At 42.8% G+C, this 17,896-nt stretch overlaps 1 protein-coding gene across 6 annotated transcripts in view; it reads right to left on the bottom strand.

The window, feature by feature from the left end:
- The window catches only part of setd5 (SET domain containing 5), a 30,003-nt gene that overhangs the window by 10,798 nt on the left and 1,309 nt on the right, over nucleotides 1-17,896 (bottom strand). For 3 of the 6 annotated variants that reach the window (XM_070839875.1, XM_070839892.1, XM_070839900.1), the window contains exons 2-14: nucleotides 6,337-6,601; nucleotides 4,278-4,380; nucleotides 3,620-3,882; nucleotides 3,238-3,296; nucleotides 2,929-3,116; nucleotides 2,670-2,708; nucleotides 2,243-2,536; nucleotides 1,712-1,860; nucleotides 1,480-1,597; nucleotides 1,253-1,362; nucleotides 705-954; nucleotides 356-439; nucleotides 51-212 (exon numbers count right to left, since the gene is read on the bottom strand). In XM_070839875.1, the coding sequence (XP_070695976.1) occupies nucleotides 51-212; nucleotides 356-439; nucleotides 705-954; nucleotides 1,253-1,362; nucleotides 1,480-1,597; nucleotides 1,712-1,860; nucleotides 2,243-2,536; nucleotides 2,670-2,708; nucleotides 2,929-3,116; nucleotides 3,238-3,296; nucleotides 3,620-3,882; nucleotides 4,278-4,380; nucleotides 6,337-6,407 (1,890 nt within the window). In that variant the 5' untranslated portion in view covers nucleotides 6,408-6,601. Of the gene's footprint in view, nucleotides 1-50; nucleotides 213-355; nucleotides 440-704; nucleotides 955-1,252; nucleotides 1,363-1,479; nucleotides 1,598-1,711; nucleotides 1,861-2,242; nucleotides 2,537-2,669; nucleotides 2,709-2,928; nucleotides 3,117-3,237; nucleotides 3,297-3,619; nucleotides 3,883-4,277; nucleotides 4,381-6,336; nucleotides 6,602-14,546; nucleotides 14,610-17,896 lie in introns of those variants that run through there. The other 3 variants (XM_070839884.1, XM_070839917.1, XM_070839909.1) reach the window with 3 other exon arrangements.

Genomic DNA, 17,896 nt, shown 5'->3' with positions numbered 1-17,896 from the left:
AGAGAAAGATCAGCAGATAAAGATGAAGCAACTTGATTTCTCTCACTGACCATGACATAGGTCGTGCGTCGTGTGCTCACCCCTACTCCGGTGTTGTGGGGTATGGGGGTGTTCCCTGTGGAGTTTCCCGTCCCGTCCTCTGTTTCCACACCCTCGTCCTTCACCTCCGTGCCTCCCACTCTCCTCCGCCTCCTTTCTAGGCTGTTACATGTCTAATTGAATATGCAGAGACACAAGAGGGAAGTTGGTGTTTCAGATACTACATATGTTTCTTCTGAATCACATACTGTTTGTATGACTGAAATTGGAATCCATCATCACATAATACTGGAAAATGTTTAAAATGTAATAATACTTTTTTATTGGAGATGGTGACACCGTTTTCATCCACCTCTCCCTCCTCTCCCTCTTCCATCTTCACCTCATCCAGCAGTCTCTCCTATTCGAACAGACAGGCAGCACATGGAGAAAACATCTTACTGGGGAAAACTTCTTAGCACGAAATACAAGCAATGTTAATTGCTAATATAGGCATTTTCAAATACTTCAACCCAAGTTTTAAGAATGTTATTTTTCTTTTGTGGTCACATGTTTGATGGAGTTAAATCTAAGGCCATCAATGGATCGATATATTTCTCGAATCTCAGTTAACCAGATGTATTTGGAAGATCCCTTTCCTTTTAGACACACAGAAGTACACAAACCTCTGCATCACTGGTCCCCTGCAGTTCTTTGGCCTCCTGGTGCTGGTCCAGGGTCTGGTTGCTGTCACTGCCAAGGCAGCCCTCCAGCTCTCTCCTCCTGGCTTTTCTCCGTCGGGTCTCAGCACCAACCAGTGGGGAGGGGGGTGGCAAGGAAGGGGGACTCAGCAAGCTCTCCCTGGGGCTCAAGTTGTGCTTCTGCACTGGGCAGTTCTGGTTGCCCTTATGGCAGGCACAGTCCACTTTGTAATTACTGGTAGTTTATGAGAGAGAAGAAGATCACACTGGAGAAAATGAGACATTCTGTGGCAGAAACAAGCTAAAAATTGTTTTCAGGTGAGCCAAAGGAAAACTAATACTAGCTTCACACCTGACACCAACCCGGCTGTAATCATATCTACTGTACATTTCTAGACAGGACTTGGAGCATTGTCATTTATATGATGCGAATATCATATGGATGGTTGGATTTTACACATGTTGCTTTTTATGGATGGAGGCTTACTAGTAGCAGGTGGAAAAAGATCTATATGTTGAGAAGCAATACTGACCAGCTATTGAACTCGTAGTCAAATCCGATGGTGACCTCAGCGTCCTTTGTGATTTGACTGACGGCGTAGATACACAGATGGATCATGCCCTCGGCAATCATATGCCGGACCTGGGGAAGGGGCACATACCCGAGTTATCTAAATTATATATATATTCTAAAAAAAACCCCGACAAAACTCAAAGGTCCATTGAAAAGAAAACATAAGTGGTAAGCTTGGTGGCTGACCTCAGCATTGGGTGTGCAGGACCTCCTGATGAAGCGGGCGTCATTTCCAAAGGTCCTTGCATCAACACACATCTCTACATCATTAAACTTTGAGTAGAACAGCACAAATGGGTATGGTCTGGAAAAATGTGACGACAATGGTATCAAAAGTAGTACATTAGTGAAACAAGAGGTGAGAAAACATTGAAATCTTTGTGAATGTAACCAGCTGTTTTGGAACATTATCTCTTACTTTTTGAAGAAATGCCCGTTGACTTCAAACTGTTGTTTGAGCATGACCTTTCCTCGATATTCAATGATGAGGGTGTCTGGTTCCAAGCTCTTGGCTGCTCTGAGGATCTTCCTGTGTTTCTGCACCCGTGTTACCCGCCCCAACTGGAGCTACAAACAGCAAAACAAATTCTATTTATGATCCAATCCAACAAAGTATTAAACATTTTATATGAAGGCATGATTACACAATTGTGACTAGTTATTCTCCATGCAAACAGAGTGTCCCTGCAAAACCAAAGACTATGATGTAATCTGGTTAAATTAAGCTATTTATCAAATTGACTAGACTTTTCTTCAGATAACTTGCTCTCATTGATTTTGTATCAGTCAGTAAAATGGCGTGTATAATGTGTTATTATAGACTTAATGATTACTGGCTTTTTACATCTTTTTCAATACTCCTCCTGTTCATGCCTGCATAACAACACATCAGTTGATTCAACATCCTGTTTAGTCCCAAAGAATAATTGTCTAATTGCCTCAGGCTGACCTGCATCTGTGAGCCCAGCACTGTGTTGTTACAGGCCAGCTCTGTACGGTTGATAGTGTCCATGGCGTCGACTGAGGCGTGGATCTGTGTGGTGGAAGGAGGTGTTGAGGTGCCGCTCTCGGTCTTTGAGACGGTGGTGGTGGTGGCAGCGCGGTGAAGCTGGAGAAGTGTCTGGACATCAGCGCTGTACTGGTTGGCTAGAGCTTCCTCATACTGGTCCGTCCACTGGCGGATCCTGCTCTCCCATCCCTCTGCTGTGTTCTCATCCAACACGCTGGCCTCCGTCGTTGAGTTCTAGACAGAAGAAAACATGTAGTTGTGTAGATGTGGTTGTGACAGGAGTTTTTCTTTCTAAAGAGAGGAATGACATTAATAGCACTGAGTGAAGCATAGTTTCACATAAATGTCGGGTTTTTTCCAGTCTTACCTTCATCCTCATGGACTTTCTAGAACCCTCTCTGAAAGCCTGAAAAAAGATAAATGAACCAATATCAATACATGGACATGTTCAGCAGCCACTATTCTACGATCAAAAACAAAACTGAGGTATTCTCAATGTGGCAAGCTTATAACCAAAGAAATAAAAGTTCCATCTTATCTCTAATTATTTATATATATATTTATATTTTCAATCTATTTTTCGCTGGATGCATACTAATCCACTCTACTTCTATCAGTTCGCAAACCTTGACTTTCTTGCCCTTCGGCGTTCCACGGGCTTTCTCCGTGCTCTTCTTCCTCTTTTTGGATTTACTCCTTTTGACCCGATTGACAGTAAGTTTGATGCTGGTGGGCGTATGCTGGGTGGCAGTGTAGGAGATGGTGGAGGGCGACACTTCTTCATCACCACTCTCAGTGGCACTGCTCTCTCCAGCTACAAAGGATGTGTATATATATATATTTATCAGATATCATGGGAAATGCGATCTTCACTTATTTTGTACTTTACACACTACTGTGGGGTGTTGAATTTACCAAAACAACAGACAATGTACCTGAGACATTTTCTGTTTTTCTGTGTTGGCCTTCTGCTCCTTTCCTCCTGTCGAGTCCCCTGCAGCAAAAAGTAGATAAATCATGTCAGTACATGATGTTTAATGGATCATACTTCAAATGCAAAGTTGAAGTTAAATTGTTCTTACAAACTCACAACAATGTTGAATCAAAAGATCATAGCAAGAAGAAGTTTGAAGAGTGATCACACTAAAGTTTGAGGTTTAGAAAACAAGATATTACAATTGGATTGTGCAGCTGACAAGTGGACAGAGGATGGAGGCGGGACTGTTTGGATGGTCTGGTCATTACACACGTGCACCCGATACAGCAGCTGAGGTTAACGCTCCGTGATCCAGACTGGGAAGGTTTTCCGTCTCTCACCTGCAGTTGTCACATTTGATGAGCAGGCCGTCGGGCATCAGGGTGCAGTGACACCAGCTGGCCACAGCCCCGTCCTCCTCTGAGGAGCTGTCACTGTCGGCTGAGTTGTCCTCCGTAGTTTCGTGATAGCGGGAGCTGCGTACCACGCCGTTGAGATCCATGCGGGGAATGATGGTTTGGGAGAGCGGGGAGGCGGGTGGGGTGGGGGGAGGGGGCGCGCCATAGTTGTGATCCTGACAACACACAACGGAAGACTGTTGCATCTTCAAACAACGGGTGTTCAGGCAAAAAGGGAAACGGAAAATGGAGACGAATGAAAATGAGGGCAAAAAAACAGGTATGTGAAACAGTACAGCTGTTAATAACAGAAGTAGTTTGTGGTTACAGAAGACTAATAGCAGGATAGACATTCATGTTTTTAATCAAACTATAAGCACCACCAATCCTTCATTTTAATCTTGTTGTTCTATTTTAATGGAACAAGAGAACTTGAAAAGAATTGGAAACAAGAAAAGATTGGATAGTTTTTATTTTAGCTTTTAAAATCTTTATCATTGTAGCCAACTTATCAATGATTATTAGAGAGTAATAGTAATTTCATACAATAAGACATGCTATGATTAGAACTGATGATTAGACAAGAGCTGTATGAACTCACAGCATATGGTAGTCCCCGATACCCATGACTCTGTGCACTCCCACAGCTGTGGTTGTTGTAGTTTTTTTCGTTCACGGCAGGGCTTGCTTCAACTGACTCAGGGCTGGAAAATAACAAAAACAGATTTATATGTAGAAAAGCAGTAGATCTTTTCCACTATGCTTTTCCAGACCTGTTATGTAGACTGTTTGAATAAAAAAGACATCAATCAGTCACTAGATGGCACCAAAAGCCTGAACTTACTCTCCAGCCAGGGAGAACAGCAATTTAGGAAAAGGAATGTGAGCCGCCATTATGTTATGCAACTCGTTTTGCCCTTTAACTGAAGTCTGGGCAGACGGTGAACAACCTCGCCTACGCCAACCCCCCTCTCCCACTCGTCCAATTCTGGAGCAAACTTAAATGTCAAAAGAATCAAAATAACAAAATGTTACATTTAAGTCGCTGGATTTTGTACAGCTCAGCAGACCTTGTATTTTCTCGTGTGTCAGAATCCCCCTGACCGAAGTTTGGAGCTAAATAAACGGAGCCGTGAACAAGTGTGGATGGGATAGAGACCAACAGCATTCCACATAACCTGAGCCACGTAAGCAGGCTTACCTACAGTGAAATGGCAACTGTTCTTACTTTGACCGTCTGTGGACACTACTCTACATAGCTACAGCCAGACGTGGAGATATGATACAAGTCTGCCTCCCTTACACAGAGGCTGGACGATACAGAATCAACCTTGATCACAATAATAGAAGTAAAAAACAATTACAGTGATGATAATTAGACTCCTGGGGGTGTGCTGTCCCTAAGGACTGAAACGTGCAAGTGATTACAAGATAACTGAAACCATTATAAAACAATTTGCGGTTTCATTCATACCAACATTGTATATAGTTGAGCAAGCCAGTTATAGTTTCAAATTAAGTAACAATGGCCTTGCAAACTAGCTACTAAATAAAAACAAAATAAAAGTGAGGACAGTCTGCTCTCTGTTGAGTGGGTGAAACATTTTAATACAGTAGAGGATTGTGTCTGAAGTGGCTTGAAAACAAAATGCCAGCAATGGCATTTTTGCTTCTTCTCCAGCCCCATACAGGGGTCAGTGTTGCACTGCTTCATTTTTAGACCGTTTTGAGCTCATGTGCAACCAGCCTGACTGAGACATAACATACTGTATTTCCCTTATTTGTGTCTGGTTAAGTTTAGTCTCTGGCGGACTGCACTTCCCATTTCTTTGAGTCTCTCCAGCAACCTTTGTGAAGAAGACAGAAAACTGCTGAAATTATATTGAAAGGGTTGAAAATTGGTGCATGGCTGTGCTGATCATTTGAAACTTATCACAACAATATTTCTTTATAGGCGAATGACTTAAGCTATTTTTCCGTTAGCTGACAATCCCTGGGACATCATAAACAACAACAGCAGGTTACCGAAACCAAAACTTGTAACGGAACGGGAAAACAAAAAATTCCTGCCTGGTCACTGATTACTTTAAGATATTGATAATGGATCAAAAATCTAAGGATGTTTCAACATCACCAGAAAAGAGTTCATGAGTAACACGACTGGTCAGTTTCATAGGTTAACAAAGCCCCAGTTGAACCATCATATCTACGGCAAATTGGGCACGAGAGGAAGAATTAACACACCTAAAATGTTCATTATAAAGCTCCATTGCATTGAAAATTCGTGAGCATGCACAACTTTGCCGAAGTTGGAAATAGAAATGTCCCATGGTACTCGGGAGCACTTGACTGTTGAAGAACAATTACCCATCTTTCCTTTTCCAGATTCATGTTTGTTTATTCTGATTTACATTACAGCAGCTCTTTAGGTGAAGTAGATGGTCAGGTTGAGCAGGACGTTTGTTTACTGCCTGTGCCACTTGTTTTATTTGAGCAATCTTACCACAGAAATCAGCCGGTAAGTTGGACAGTAAAATGTTGTGACAGGTACAACGGAGCAAAACAACAAGAATGAGACCTGTTTTTTTAATAAACTGATTTCTTTTAGAAGATGAGGGCACAACTATTTGAGTCCCATCCAGCTGGTGGTGAGTACTTACTCTGATCCAGCAGCCATATCTGAGTAAGACGTTTCAGGTGTGGTGACTCCCAGCGCGATTACTATGCTCATGACGTCCAGCACAGCGACGCGTGGGAGGGGGGGAAGAGGGGGGAGGAGGGGGAGGGGGAGGGGAGGGACAGGATGGGATCGGGGGGAGGAAGAAAGGTGAGAAGAGGTATCACAGGATCCCAACTACAGCAACAGACCACTCCAGAGGTGGGGCGCCGCTGAGCCGTAGCCCACGGCTCACGGTCATGGGGGGCCTGAGGAGAGAAGACAACAAGCAGAGAGACCGTCAGTTCTACACTCATACACACTACCTGGTGGATACTGACAAACAGCCTGCTATGTGACTCATGTCATGTGAAATGATGGGAAAAATTTGCACTTCACTGGTTACTGTGTCTTTAATTGTGTGATTTTTTTAATGAGCCGAACAGCTAATATTCTATATGTAATATACATCATCTTTATTAACATCTGACATAATCCATTAAATGAACTGTTGATTAAATGACTAACTTTTGAGGCAATGTTACTCAACCTTAAAATTCAGTTTTACAAAAGACCAAAATAAAACATTACATATACCATGACAAAGCAGCAACAACCCAAAACAATTAGATTCATATGAAATATTCTGCCATTAAATGTAACATGAAAAAATCTTAATACATAAATATTGATGTAATGCATGAAGTAGTAGAACTGCATTTCATCTCATGCTTCAAAGACGGCTTTACATCTGCAGTATGGAAAAAACCTTCACCACATCGCAACATTTTCATGGGAGAGATTTTAAAGCACAGCTCTCATAAATAACAGTATTCCAGTATACCATTTAAATGAGCCAGCATGAGCAACACCACACAATGCATCATAACACATTAGTGTTATGATGCATCAAATTGTCTGCCTTTAAAATAAAAAATCCTATTGGCTGTCCTTTCATTGTTATGTTTTGTAAAAAAAAACATCTGGCTGTTACACTGGCCACTCAGTCTAATCCTATTTTCTTTATGTCATTTACTTGTTTGGTAAATGATACACGCCACAATTTATTACCATAAAAATCGGTTGTGCAAATGCATGAGACACAGAGTAGCGCCATCACCAAACCAGTTCAGCAATAGTAGATCACCCTGGGACGGGTACAAGTGGAAAGTGAAGAACAGCATTCCAAAAAGTTGAGATCTGTGGCCCATGTCATTGGCTATTACTTAATTAATTCCATATATTACATTATTTTACATTTTAAAAAATTACCCATGCGATTGTCAATAGTCAGATGCAATGCAGCTACTGACTTGTCAGTGAGTATTAGCAGAAAGCGAAGGCGCTCTGCCACGTACAACCAGGGTCCCTTCACAAGAAAGTCACACTAGTGTAACATTGACAGTCCTTATAGCCCAAACGTGGTGCAGGGAAACCATCCTTGCATGCCTAGTGAGGAACCAAATTTGCTGACTCATGTTGACAATGAAGACTTTTATGTGAGAGTCAGAGACCTTTCATGTGCCTGCATCTAAAATGATAATCAATATGGACCTGATGCGATGGGCCTGTCTCTCATCCATATGGACGTTTTCAGCAGGGGAGGGGACGCTACTCAAAGAGCAGAAAACCAGTGACCTTACAGCCCTGCTTATGCTGAGCCTCAAATCAAGATGCACTAACACAGGGAACCAGCAGGGGGCACCTTCATCCCAGATGCCTGGAGGGGTGTGAGTCATCCAACATGAGGCCCAACCCTCTTGTCATGTGATCACATTCTGCTGAAACACTGACCCACACTACTCTGCTCTTGCTCGCCCCCTCTTCCTCTCTGTCCTCCCTACCTCGCTTGCTCAGCTGCCCAGTCAGACGCAGAGCCAGAGACAGAGAGAGGAACAGGAACAGGCCCTCCTGTGCTCTGTTCTTACGCTGAGAGGATTTGGTTTTTAGCAAGGTCATTCCACAGGCAAATACATTACCTCACAAACACCAGACTGAACGATTTCACCACAATACAATTCCAAAACAGGAAAGCCTCTCTTACATAACAAAAAATAACATTCAAGTGTAGGCTGGTTTACTAGTGGAGAGACAGCAACAGAGTGCATGACATTTCTGTAGTGGTCCCCTGGCTACAGCGACTGCTGCCCTCGCTCTCCAGCACCAGGGCAACCTAAGCTAGGCTGAGGACTTCCAATAATGTCAAGGTCAGATCAACCGTGCTCACTGTCAAATCGAGAATGTCAGCCCCATCCAGCTGGATACACACACTGCTAGGTAGCAACTAGAAATGTCAGCTAGCTTTTGATTACAAAAGAAACATTCTGCAACAACACATTTGGCCCAATGAGAGCAGAACAGACATAAAGGTAAGGATATACAGAGACAGATACTGTATGGTAGATCTTATTCAAGTGCTCTTCCTCTTTGGCCATGACTCATTAAATACATCGAGAGAGCAGCATGAAAGGAGACATGAAGGGTTAACATACATTTATAACACATTTAAACATAATGGTATGGAGTGGATCCCACGGTGCCCCATCCAGAGCCTTTTTTAAAAAAAACCCGGGCTGTTTATTATCCCTGTGGATGATTGCTGTCTAACAAAAATAGCCACCTTGCACCAACCTAACTCACAAAGGGAGTCACTATTTGGGCCTCTTCCAAAAGAACCAGACGGTGAACTAGGGAGGTAAATTCCATACGAAGAAGGAAAGCCTTTCTTCTTTACCTCGCTCCCTCCTCCCCCACTACCTCCCTCCCTTCCTTGTTCGCTCCTCTGGCCATGAATACTGGGCTCGAATTACCAGCAGGCTCAACAAAGTCTTTTCACTTCCACTAGAACAGAGGCCATTTTGGAGACAAGTCCAAGGGGGAGGGACATACACACAAAATGAACAGCAAAGGAGACTCTCTCCCGTTTTGTTTTTTTAAACACACTGGATACCCAACATTGTTGAGCACTGGCTGATGTACAATGCAGCATCCAAAAATAAGCTATGTGATTATCTTTTAATATCTAAATGTGTCTCTGGGGTGTTATAGAGAGTAGCCTACATTTCATATAGAGAGGGACAAACAAATCCACAGCATAAGCACAGCTGTTTAAAACTCAAACACGCCTCATCTGAACACAGCTCTGTAACACAGCTTTGTAAATGCTAAACACCATACTGAAGGAACAAAAATACACTTATGTGTTACCCTAAAAAAGAAATCCCACCGCAGAACAAAAAGTGCAGTGTCCAAGGCATGTACGGTGGTCTTAAATTCCACAGAGCAATGCAACGCCTTTTCTGCTGAGATGACGTGTGATGATAATATAAGTGTACAAAATTTCAATTTTACTACGCTCCTCAGAGTACCATAGAGTTTCACTACATTTTCAAATGAAAACGTAAATTCTCATTAACCACAGCTTGTTGTCTTAACACATTTTCTTGTTCAAGGCTGCCTTGAAGCTAATTTAGCATTAGCTAATTAGCATGCACTTACCGTGCTCTCCGGTACTATTTACACACTGGGATGGTGAGGGTAGTGATGTCAAGAAAGAAAATCTAACAAATATTTGAAAAGCAGATGGCCTGTTTGCTGTTGAAGCAGACCTTCAGAATGGCAGGTCTTTCTCTAGGTCACATTTCTTCATTTACAAATTGATGGTTAAGTGAACAGTCGGTCAGAATCTCCCACCTGAACCTTTAAGTGTAATATAATTGTTTTTTATTTGGTTAAAAACTTAACAGGGACCTCTAAGATTCGGGGATCTAAAGTAGCTTGTCCAGTTCGATCGTCAATCGGATGATAATGTACTGCCACTATTTAACACTGAAAAATATAACATACAAGCGATTTGTCATTAGTATTACAATTGTAACTGCTCAGTAGCCTCTACCCACATCTACACGATTGTGATTACTTTGATTACAAATGGAGCCGTTTTGCGTGGTATCTACATACAGAATTACTGTGCGAGGAATAGAACTGAACTTCAGAGTAGTTTCATTTTGCAGAGACACAACAACCCCAAACATAAAGCCAAAGCTGCAAAGGAATGAGTTCAAAACAAACAATGTTCATGTCCGACTGCACACAAACTCGAACCCCTTACACTCGATCTCGCAGTTCAGCTGAACCTCACCACACTCCAATGAAGCTGAAAGAACAAATGAAATGGGAGCATATACATGAGCACTCTCATTCACAGTAAGCTCAAGAGAAAAACACCTAAGGCAGCTTGACATTCAGTAACTTCCATAACTGGCTCCATGACCTTACTGAGCATCTGAAAGTTTTGTCTACACTCTGCACTATCTATCCTACATTCACCTTAAAGCAGTCATTGAACGTGTTGGTGAAATCCCTGTAGCTGCTCACATGCCTAGACTTGAGAATATCAATACGATTGTGACATCTGTCTGTTATATATAATATGAAAGTACAGCTAGCTTAGATTTTCATAAAGACCAGAGACGGGGAATAAGCCTGGCTAGCTCTTTTCCTTTTCATATTCCTTGAAAGCTGCATTACTAGTTTTTAACCTTTAGAATACCGAAAAAAAACATCATCACACTGCTGAAAAATATAATCACGACGTACCACTAGTATGTTAGTTAGCATTTTCTCTGTGTCCAATGGACTTCTTTCCAAAACTGACCTTTCATCTAAAAGGGGCTCAGGTTTTTAGCGGATTTGAGGAACATTCATAAATTTGGGTAAAAAAAAAATCACTGATTCAAATTCTCTACTTCATTTCATCAAGTTTCATTATGGAACCATTAGACAGGGGAATGACTGCTCAGACAGTGATTAGTGTTGCACCAAGAGGTCTAACAGCACAAACTATCAAAATTTTGAGTGTATTTCCACTCCCAATACCATAGATGCGTTGTTGTGGCGGGTACACTGCTATTGATGCTGTTTACAGTATACTTAAGAGCTTTGTGTTGTATGGTCAAAATACTGTTTCAGAGGCTTTTCCATCCTCAGGAGAATCAGATTTCAAGGAAACTATCAATACATTTAATGTTTCCATATCGGAACAGAATCATATTATGCACAATAATGTTTGGGTTGGGTGAGTGCACAAATCACTCTTGCACATGCCATTCCACAGAAATCCAGCATATAGTCGGCACCTCCTGACCAAAACAGATACTGTAGCAAATGAGAAGCATCTGGTCTTTTTATTTTGAGTATGAAGTCAAAGGTTTATTAATCGTTGCAACTTCAGGTAACATTAAAAACATATCACACCTTCTATAATACTGCAGTATTATAACTGCAATAACATTGCCTTCTTCCTTTTACTAAAACACTTTTTTGAGGTTTACTAATTTAATTTATTTGATCTTGTATGTCAACAAGGAAAACCACAACGAACACATATGCATTGTATACAAAATCTTCACCTAAACATGTGCATTGTTCATGCAGATTTTCATCACCTATTACAATTTTGACCAACACATTGAATACAGTATGTATGCTAGGTTGATGGGGGGGGTGACAATCAACGTCCAACATGGAAAAGTGGTCTATTCACAATGTCTTTTCCTCCACTTATAGCTTCAAGGAGACCACTAGCAGGTGTATACATACACAACACAGCAACACATCCAGTCCAGTGAGATTACACCAGCCCCCTCAGTCTGCCCCCGCACACATGCTTGCTGTACAAGGCAGGATATGAATATATCTGCTGTTCTCCAGCTCTGCGCAGGTCGAGCTGCACTCTCTGAGCTACAGCAGGAGGAAATTGAAGATGAAGAACAGGCAAATCAATAGGGCCTGGCTTTAAGACAAACGGGATATGTGGCCAGGGAAAAAGCAAGGCTCATTGTAGATCTTATTTCACACTCACCCAAACACACTCACCCAAACACTATGACATGATGTCAGGAACTCATGGATTTTATGCTAGATATCTAGCCATTCACTACTAGCCTGCTTCATATGTTAAAAATGAAAAACATTCAGTTCAGTATCAAGATTGTGGTGCGATCATGTGAAAAGGGGGCCTTTAACACAGGTATGTATACATCTATGTTGTCTTTGAATATGACTTAGAATGGTGTTCCATTGCCATGGTGACGTAACAGTCTGAGCACAACCAAGGAAAAAAAAAAAAAGACGGGCAAAACAGCAGAACTGCAAGCAACCACACAGCAAACACAGTGCAATTACAACAGTGGCACAACCCACTTCTCACAACAGCAGCGCTAACATGGGCCTTTGCCACAATTACAAACAAGCAGAGGTTAAAGGGAAATCATGCAAATATTTGGCACCACAATAAGAAAAATTTACACTACATTTGGAAGATCCTGTGGCTGAGTTGTTGGATAATGGGTCAACCCTACAAACGATGTGACTGTTGTCATGCTGAATGATAGAGCGTCCTGGGAGCGCAGCGTGGCCCGCCATTAACACAGCAATGCCTAGCTGCCTGAATGGACCGGGACCAGACTGGGGATGAGAGACACACAATGGAGAACAAAGGCCAAGTAGGTGCTGTAAGAGGGGTGGGGGAGAGAGCAGTCGACAGCAGGGCCAGCATGACACAAAATCAATCATCTGTTTCAGGGCAAACAAGCTAGCCACTGTCCATTTGAGGCTCAGTAACCTAGAGGAGAAAAAACGAAAGGACTGATCAAAAATGCCGCTGTCTGTTAGGGCTTGGCTACCTCTTTCTGACCTCTTTCCTTCTTCCTTCTTCCTTCTTCTATGGAATGACTCTTATCATAATTACTTAACCAAGACGGCAGCAGCCCTAAAAGGAAATGAAACAACAGAGGCAACCTAAGCTAGAACCTAACCCAACCCCAAATCTTCATGGCTGTGTATCTGATTGAGATTAACATGTTATATTTAAAGCACACTCTGTCTTTAAAGTGGCAGTATTCCCTGTAAGCCATGTCTACTCCCAATTCTGTTTTCCAAGTAGTAGTCTAACAGAGAAATGAAGCCCAAAACAGCCATCTTGTTGTTAGATAAGCTCATGCTCTGGCATAACATAAACCAGAGACACCCTCTGTCTCTTGCCACGTGATCTCACTGCATGACAAACACATTTACATGACATTTCCATTTCCTCTTTTGGCCGACAGTCTTATCCCGATCAACACAAGGGCTTGCCCTGGCTCCACCTCACAGCATTTGCAGCATAACACGTATGTGAGACTAGCCAATGCAAGACTGCAAGGTGTCAAAGAAAAAAAAAGACAGAGGATTGGCAGCCATTTTAAACTGCTGTGGGGCTTCAACTGTCCCCCTCTGACTGTTTCGACTTCATGAAATTAATACAACAACCGTAGAATGTCTGCAGGAAAGGTAACCAATATCATAGGGAAAGTGTGAGTAGGGAGGGTGAACAACTGCCAAGCTTTAATGAGGAACAAATCTCGGTTCAAAAGGTTCAGACGCAGTGCTCTATTTTAAGACCAAACCTGTTTAAACGCCAGAGTCAATGTCCACGGATAAAGCCCGTTTACTAAAAGAAAACTAAAAACTCCACCCAACAGGAACCATATGCTCAAGGTGACAGAGCAAGGCGCTTATAAACAGGAAAAACCTGGCACCAGCCATTCGTTTCCCCCTTTGTTTTTAGCACTGCTGCTGTGCATTACAAAACAGGGCAGCTGTGAGCGAGTTGGTGTCGAGTGGCTTGACTTTGGTGCAAAGGCTCTCTTGCTTGTTTTTCTTCTGCCCTGCTCCTTATTTGCTCTCTCTCCCCACCTGACAACACCCTCTGAGCAAACACGCCTGGAAATGTGGATTTGTGTGGACTTGGAGATTTTTAGATCTTGGTTTCACCTCGCACAAAGCATTTGGATCATTCCGTTAATTAATGTGGTCTCATTTATTGCCCCGCATAGTTACATGAACGACCGAGACAGACAAGATCAGGGGAGACGGTGGGAAAAGCAAAGAGAGGAGGGTTAATGTGGTGAAGCCTAAAATGGCTGCCTGCAGTTCAAAAGGTGGAGACAGAAACTCTGAATATTGGTGAGCTTTTTTCGTACTGTACACTCAGCCAAGTACGACAGGACAGCAAGACAGACAGCGTGAAAGTGAGAGAAAGAAAAGGAAATGAAGGGCAAAACATAAGGATGCAATAAAAGAGAGAGAGAGAGAGAGAGAGAAGAGAGAGAGAGAGAGAGAGAGAGAGCAAGCGAGCGCGCAAGAGATGATTACGTAGATTGCCTGCCTCACCCCCCTTTCGGCCTTGTTTTTTTCCCCCAGCCTCCTCCTCCTCCATTATTCTCCCAAGAAGCATTGCTTCTCGGCACGAAACAGAATTAACCAGCACAGCCCTCTGCAACACCGCTCCCCCAGCGCAGAGGAAATGCTGTGCCCCATTGGAGCAGCTCCAGAGCTCCTGCACCAATAGGAATGCACCAATGAGGCAGGCGTCAGAGCGACTTGTTTTTAACCCCGTTGTGCAAGACGGCAAGCCACATAACACACAGCAGCTGCAGAAGAGAAGCCACAGAGAAGGGAAGGTAGCTAGACTGGTGCCATATCTTTCTCCTCGAAATTGAAAGGAAAAGCAGAAGGTGTCCCAATTTGGTCTTTTATACAACAGAAAAAACTCTAAGAGGAAAAGAATCTACAAGATAGAAGCTTTAAAAAAATAAATATAGATAGATAGATAATTTTCAAAAATCTTTCCATGTTTCATTTTTCATTTAAGACTCAGGAAAAGACTTGCCTTTAAAGGAACAAGAGAAGCACCCTTTGATAAGAAGTAATAAATGGAGTGCAGTCAAAATACAATTCAGAGACCCAATGTTCGTAGCTGCCTCTCACTTCATGTGAATTTAATCTGTTTCCATACAGGTGTAGAGCAAAAACACGAGCTTGGCTGACTTGGTCACAGAGGCACAACACACATGAAACCTTATTAACATATCAATAGCTACACCTGCCCTCCATGTAATGATACAGAGTGTCATCAGCATGCAAATGGAAAGCTAAAAGGACAGGGTTACCCCCCCCCCCCATTCCTATTCCTCACAGCAACACCCCCTGCTCCCTCTCTCTCTTCTCCAACCGTCTGCACCGAGACAGAATCCTGTCTTCTTCTTTTGGAAATGGGCCAGCATCCTGCTTCTGCTTCATTCCCCCTTGTATAAGTACACACACACACACACACACACACACACACACACACACACACACACACACACACACACACACACACACACACACACACACACACACACACACACACACACACACACACACACACACACACACACACACACACACACACACACACACCAGGGTTTACATCCTGTACGGTGAATGATCCAGACTCATCAGAACATAGCGTTCACCTATTCTGGTAATGTTTTCATGTCACCCAACAGTGACAATTCTTGGTTTGTAAGCACTCAGTGAGTGTGAATGAGAGAGACAGACTTTATTTAACAGAAAAGTGGGCCAGGCTAACCTTGAAAGTCTGCACATTCCTGAGATCTCCAACATTTCAGAGGCCCATGTTGGGAAAGAAGGGTCCACATCCTGCAGGCAGATCCACACATATAAGCACAGTGCCTCTTGAAGGCAGTTCTCTATCAGCAATTGTTGTAACTCAACACCCCTAACACATGCATCTCATTCTAAAACATAATCTGGGGCCGTTTGAGAGACCTGAAAAACCAACATGGCTGGTCAGTTCACAATAGAGCAACAACAAGCAGCCAAGCGGTACATTCTTAGCTTTCCCAGGGTGGCAGGTTGCGTTAAGAAGGCACGCCAGGGTCAGGGGGAGTGCTGGAGGGGCTCATGTTTCCAATGGTTCTGAGTGGCCAGGTTTGCAAGCTGCAGCCCACACAGTCTATTAAAAGATGTGAAACATATTCAGAGAATGTCTGTTGCAACCAATGAAAACAAGGCTCGGCACACTGCAATCTGGCTTCCAGCAGGCATCAAGATCAATCCAAATACTTGGCACTGGCCGAACACCCCCAGCAGGGCACGGGTGTAATCTTTGTACTCATGAAGCAAGGTCGACGAAGGCTCAGGAATAAAAAAACAACACACTGTTACTTGAAGCCACACATGCATCTTTTTTTTTTTACATTTTGGGGTTTTAAACACATTTGGTTGGGATACACTTGATCTGTGAGCAACCGAGCACCAAACATGAGTATCACACGAGTGATTCACTGTGACTCCAGATGTCATTCTCACACTCAATCAAATATTTAAAAAAAATATGACTGAGTAGAAACAGTAGTGTGGCTGAAGTATGACAAAATGAATTTATAACATGTCAGGCACAAATGGTCACTGCAGGCAGGTAGTCACACATCCGGTGGCACATTAATTGCCCTAACCATGTCCGATGGAGCAAAATAACGTCTTCCCTCTATGTGCTCACTGTGGCCACTGCTCCGGACTCCGGGCGCAGCACAATGCGAGTCTACATGGTGCAGCCGAGGGGAGCACAGCGACTCAGGCGATGGGTAGGGCAGCCATTTGTACAAGAGAAACGCTGGGTCCTAATACATTAAAAAAAAAAAACCTCACAGATCGCATACGGGAGGGGAAAGGCACTATTTAATTACTGGGCCATTTTCCTGTATAACTTGTCAGATGTGATTGTCGCTTGCTCACGGTTCTCAGTATGTTTCATAAACCAACCTGAAAAATTATACAACCACTCTGTGAAAATGACTAGGCATAGCTTAATCTTGAGATCAGATTAGATCACTGAAACCTGCCCAACAGAGGTGTATATGAAAATGCAGCATTTTCTTATAGTCAAGGAAAGAAATACTAAAAACATTTTTAACAACGCACTGGCGTTTAACAACATAGCAGCAACGAGGTCTCCAACTTGGCCGAAACTTGATTGCTACATTCCGGTTCAACGATGCAACTCGCACTCACTCACACGTTGAAATAAAAAATGGAGGCTAAAAAAGGAAACAAGAGCTCCCCTCTAAAATACCACCCATTTCTCTTAACCGCCACCGAGGCTGGGGGTTGGTAGGTGGGGGAGGTGAAGAACAGCAAGTCACTACCCAACAGATCTGGTTTTCTGATTGTTGGATCCCACACGCAGGGGGGAAAATAACAAGTACAAATAGAGAAAACACAAGCGAGCTTTCAGCCTAATTCACACGCCTGAGCGAGGTTAGGAATGTTGCCAAAGACAAATGTATCAACGTGATGTAGCCAAACACCACCATGATGCAGACATCGTGTTTTTTTCCCTCAAAACTAAACGTATTAGTCCAGAAATCCACAGCAATAATGAGTTTGGTATACAAATCCGTTCAGGTGCACACATAACGAAAGGTTCGAAGTGTGTGGGCTGTAAAGTATTGGTTCAAAATAAGGACACAATAAACTGGAAAACATCCAAAAAGTTAGCTAAAAGGCTAGTGTAGCAATTGTTGCCTATGGCTTGTCTGCTAACGTTAACAACACAGCAGCTGGTTGATGCTTAGCTAACATGAGTCGCCAATAACGATCAAATAGCAAGTTGTGTCAAGGACAACTTTCAAAAAATTCGACACTTTCGTGGTCCCATAACACAATTGAACACG

The sequence above is a fragment of the Pempheris klunzingeri genome, chromosome 2 (assembly GCF_042242105.1).
Source record: "Pempheris klunzingeri isolate RE-2024b chromosome 2, fPemKlu1.hap1, whole genome shotgun sequence".
Classification (NCBI taxonomy): Eukaryota; Metazoa; Chordata; class Actinopteri; order Acropomatiformes; family Pempheridae; genus Pempheris; species Pempheris klunzingeri.
Note: the sequence above shows the minus strand (reverse complement) of the source record. Positions and strands in the feature narration are given on the sequence as shown.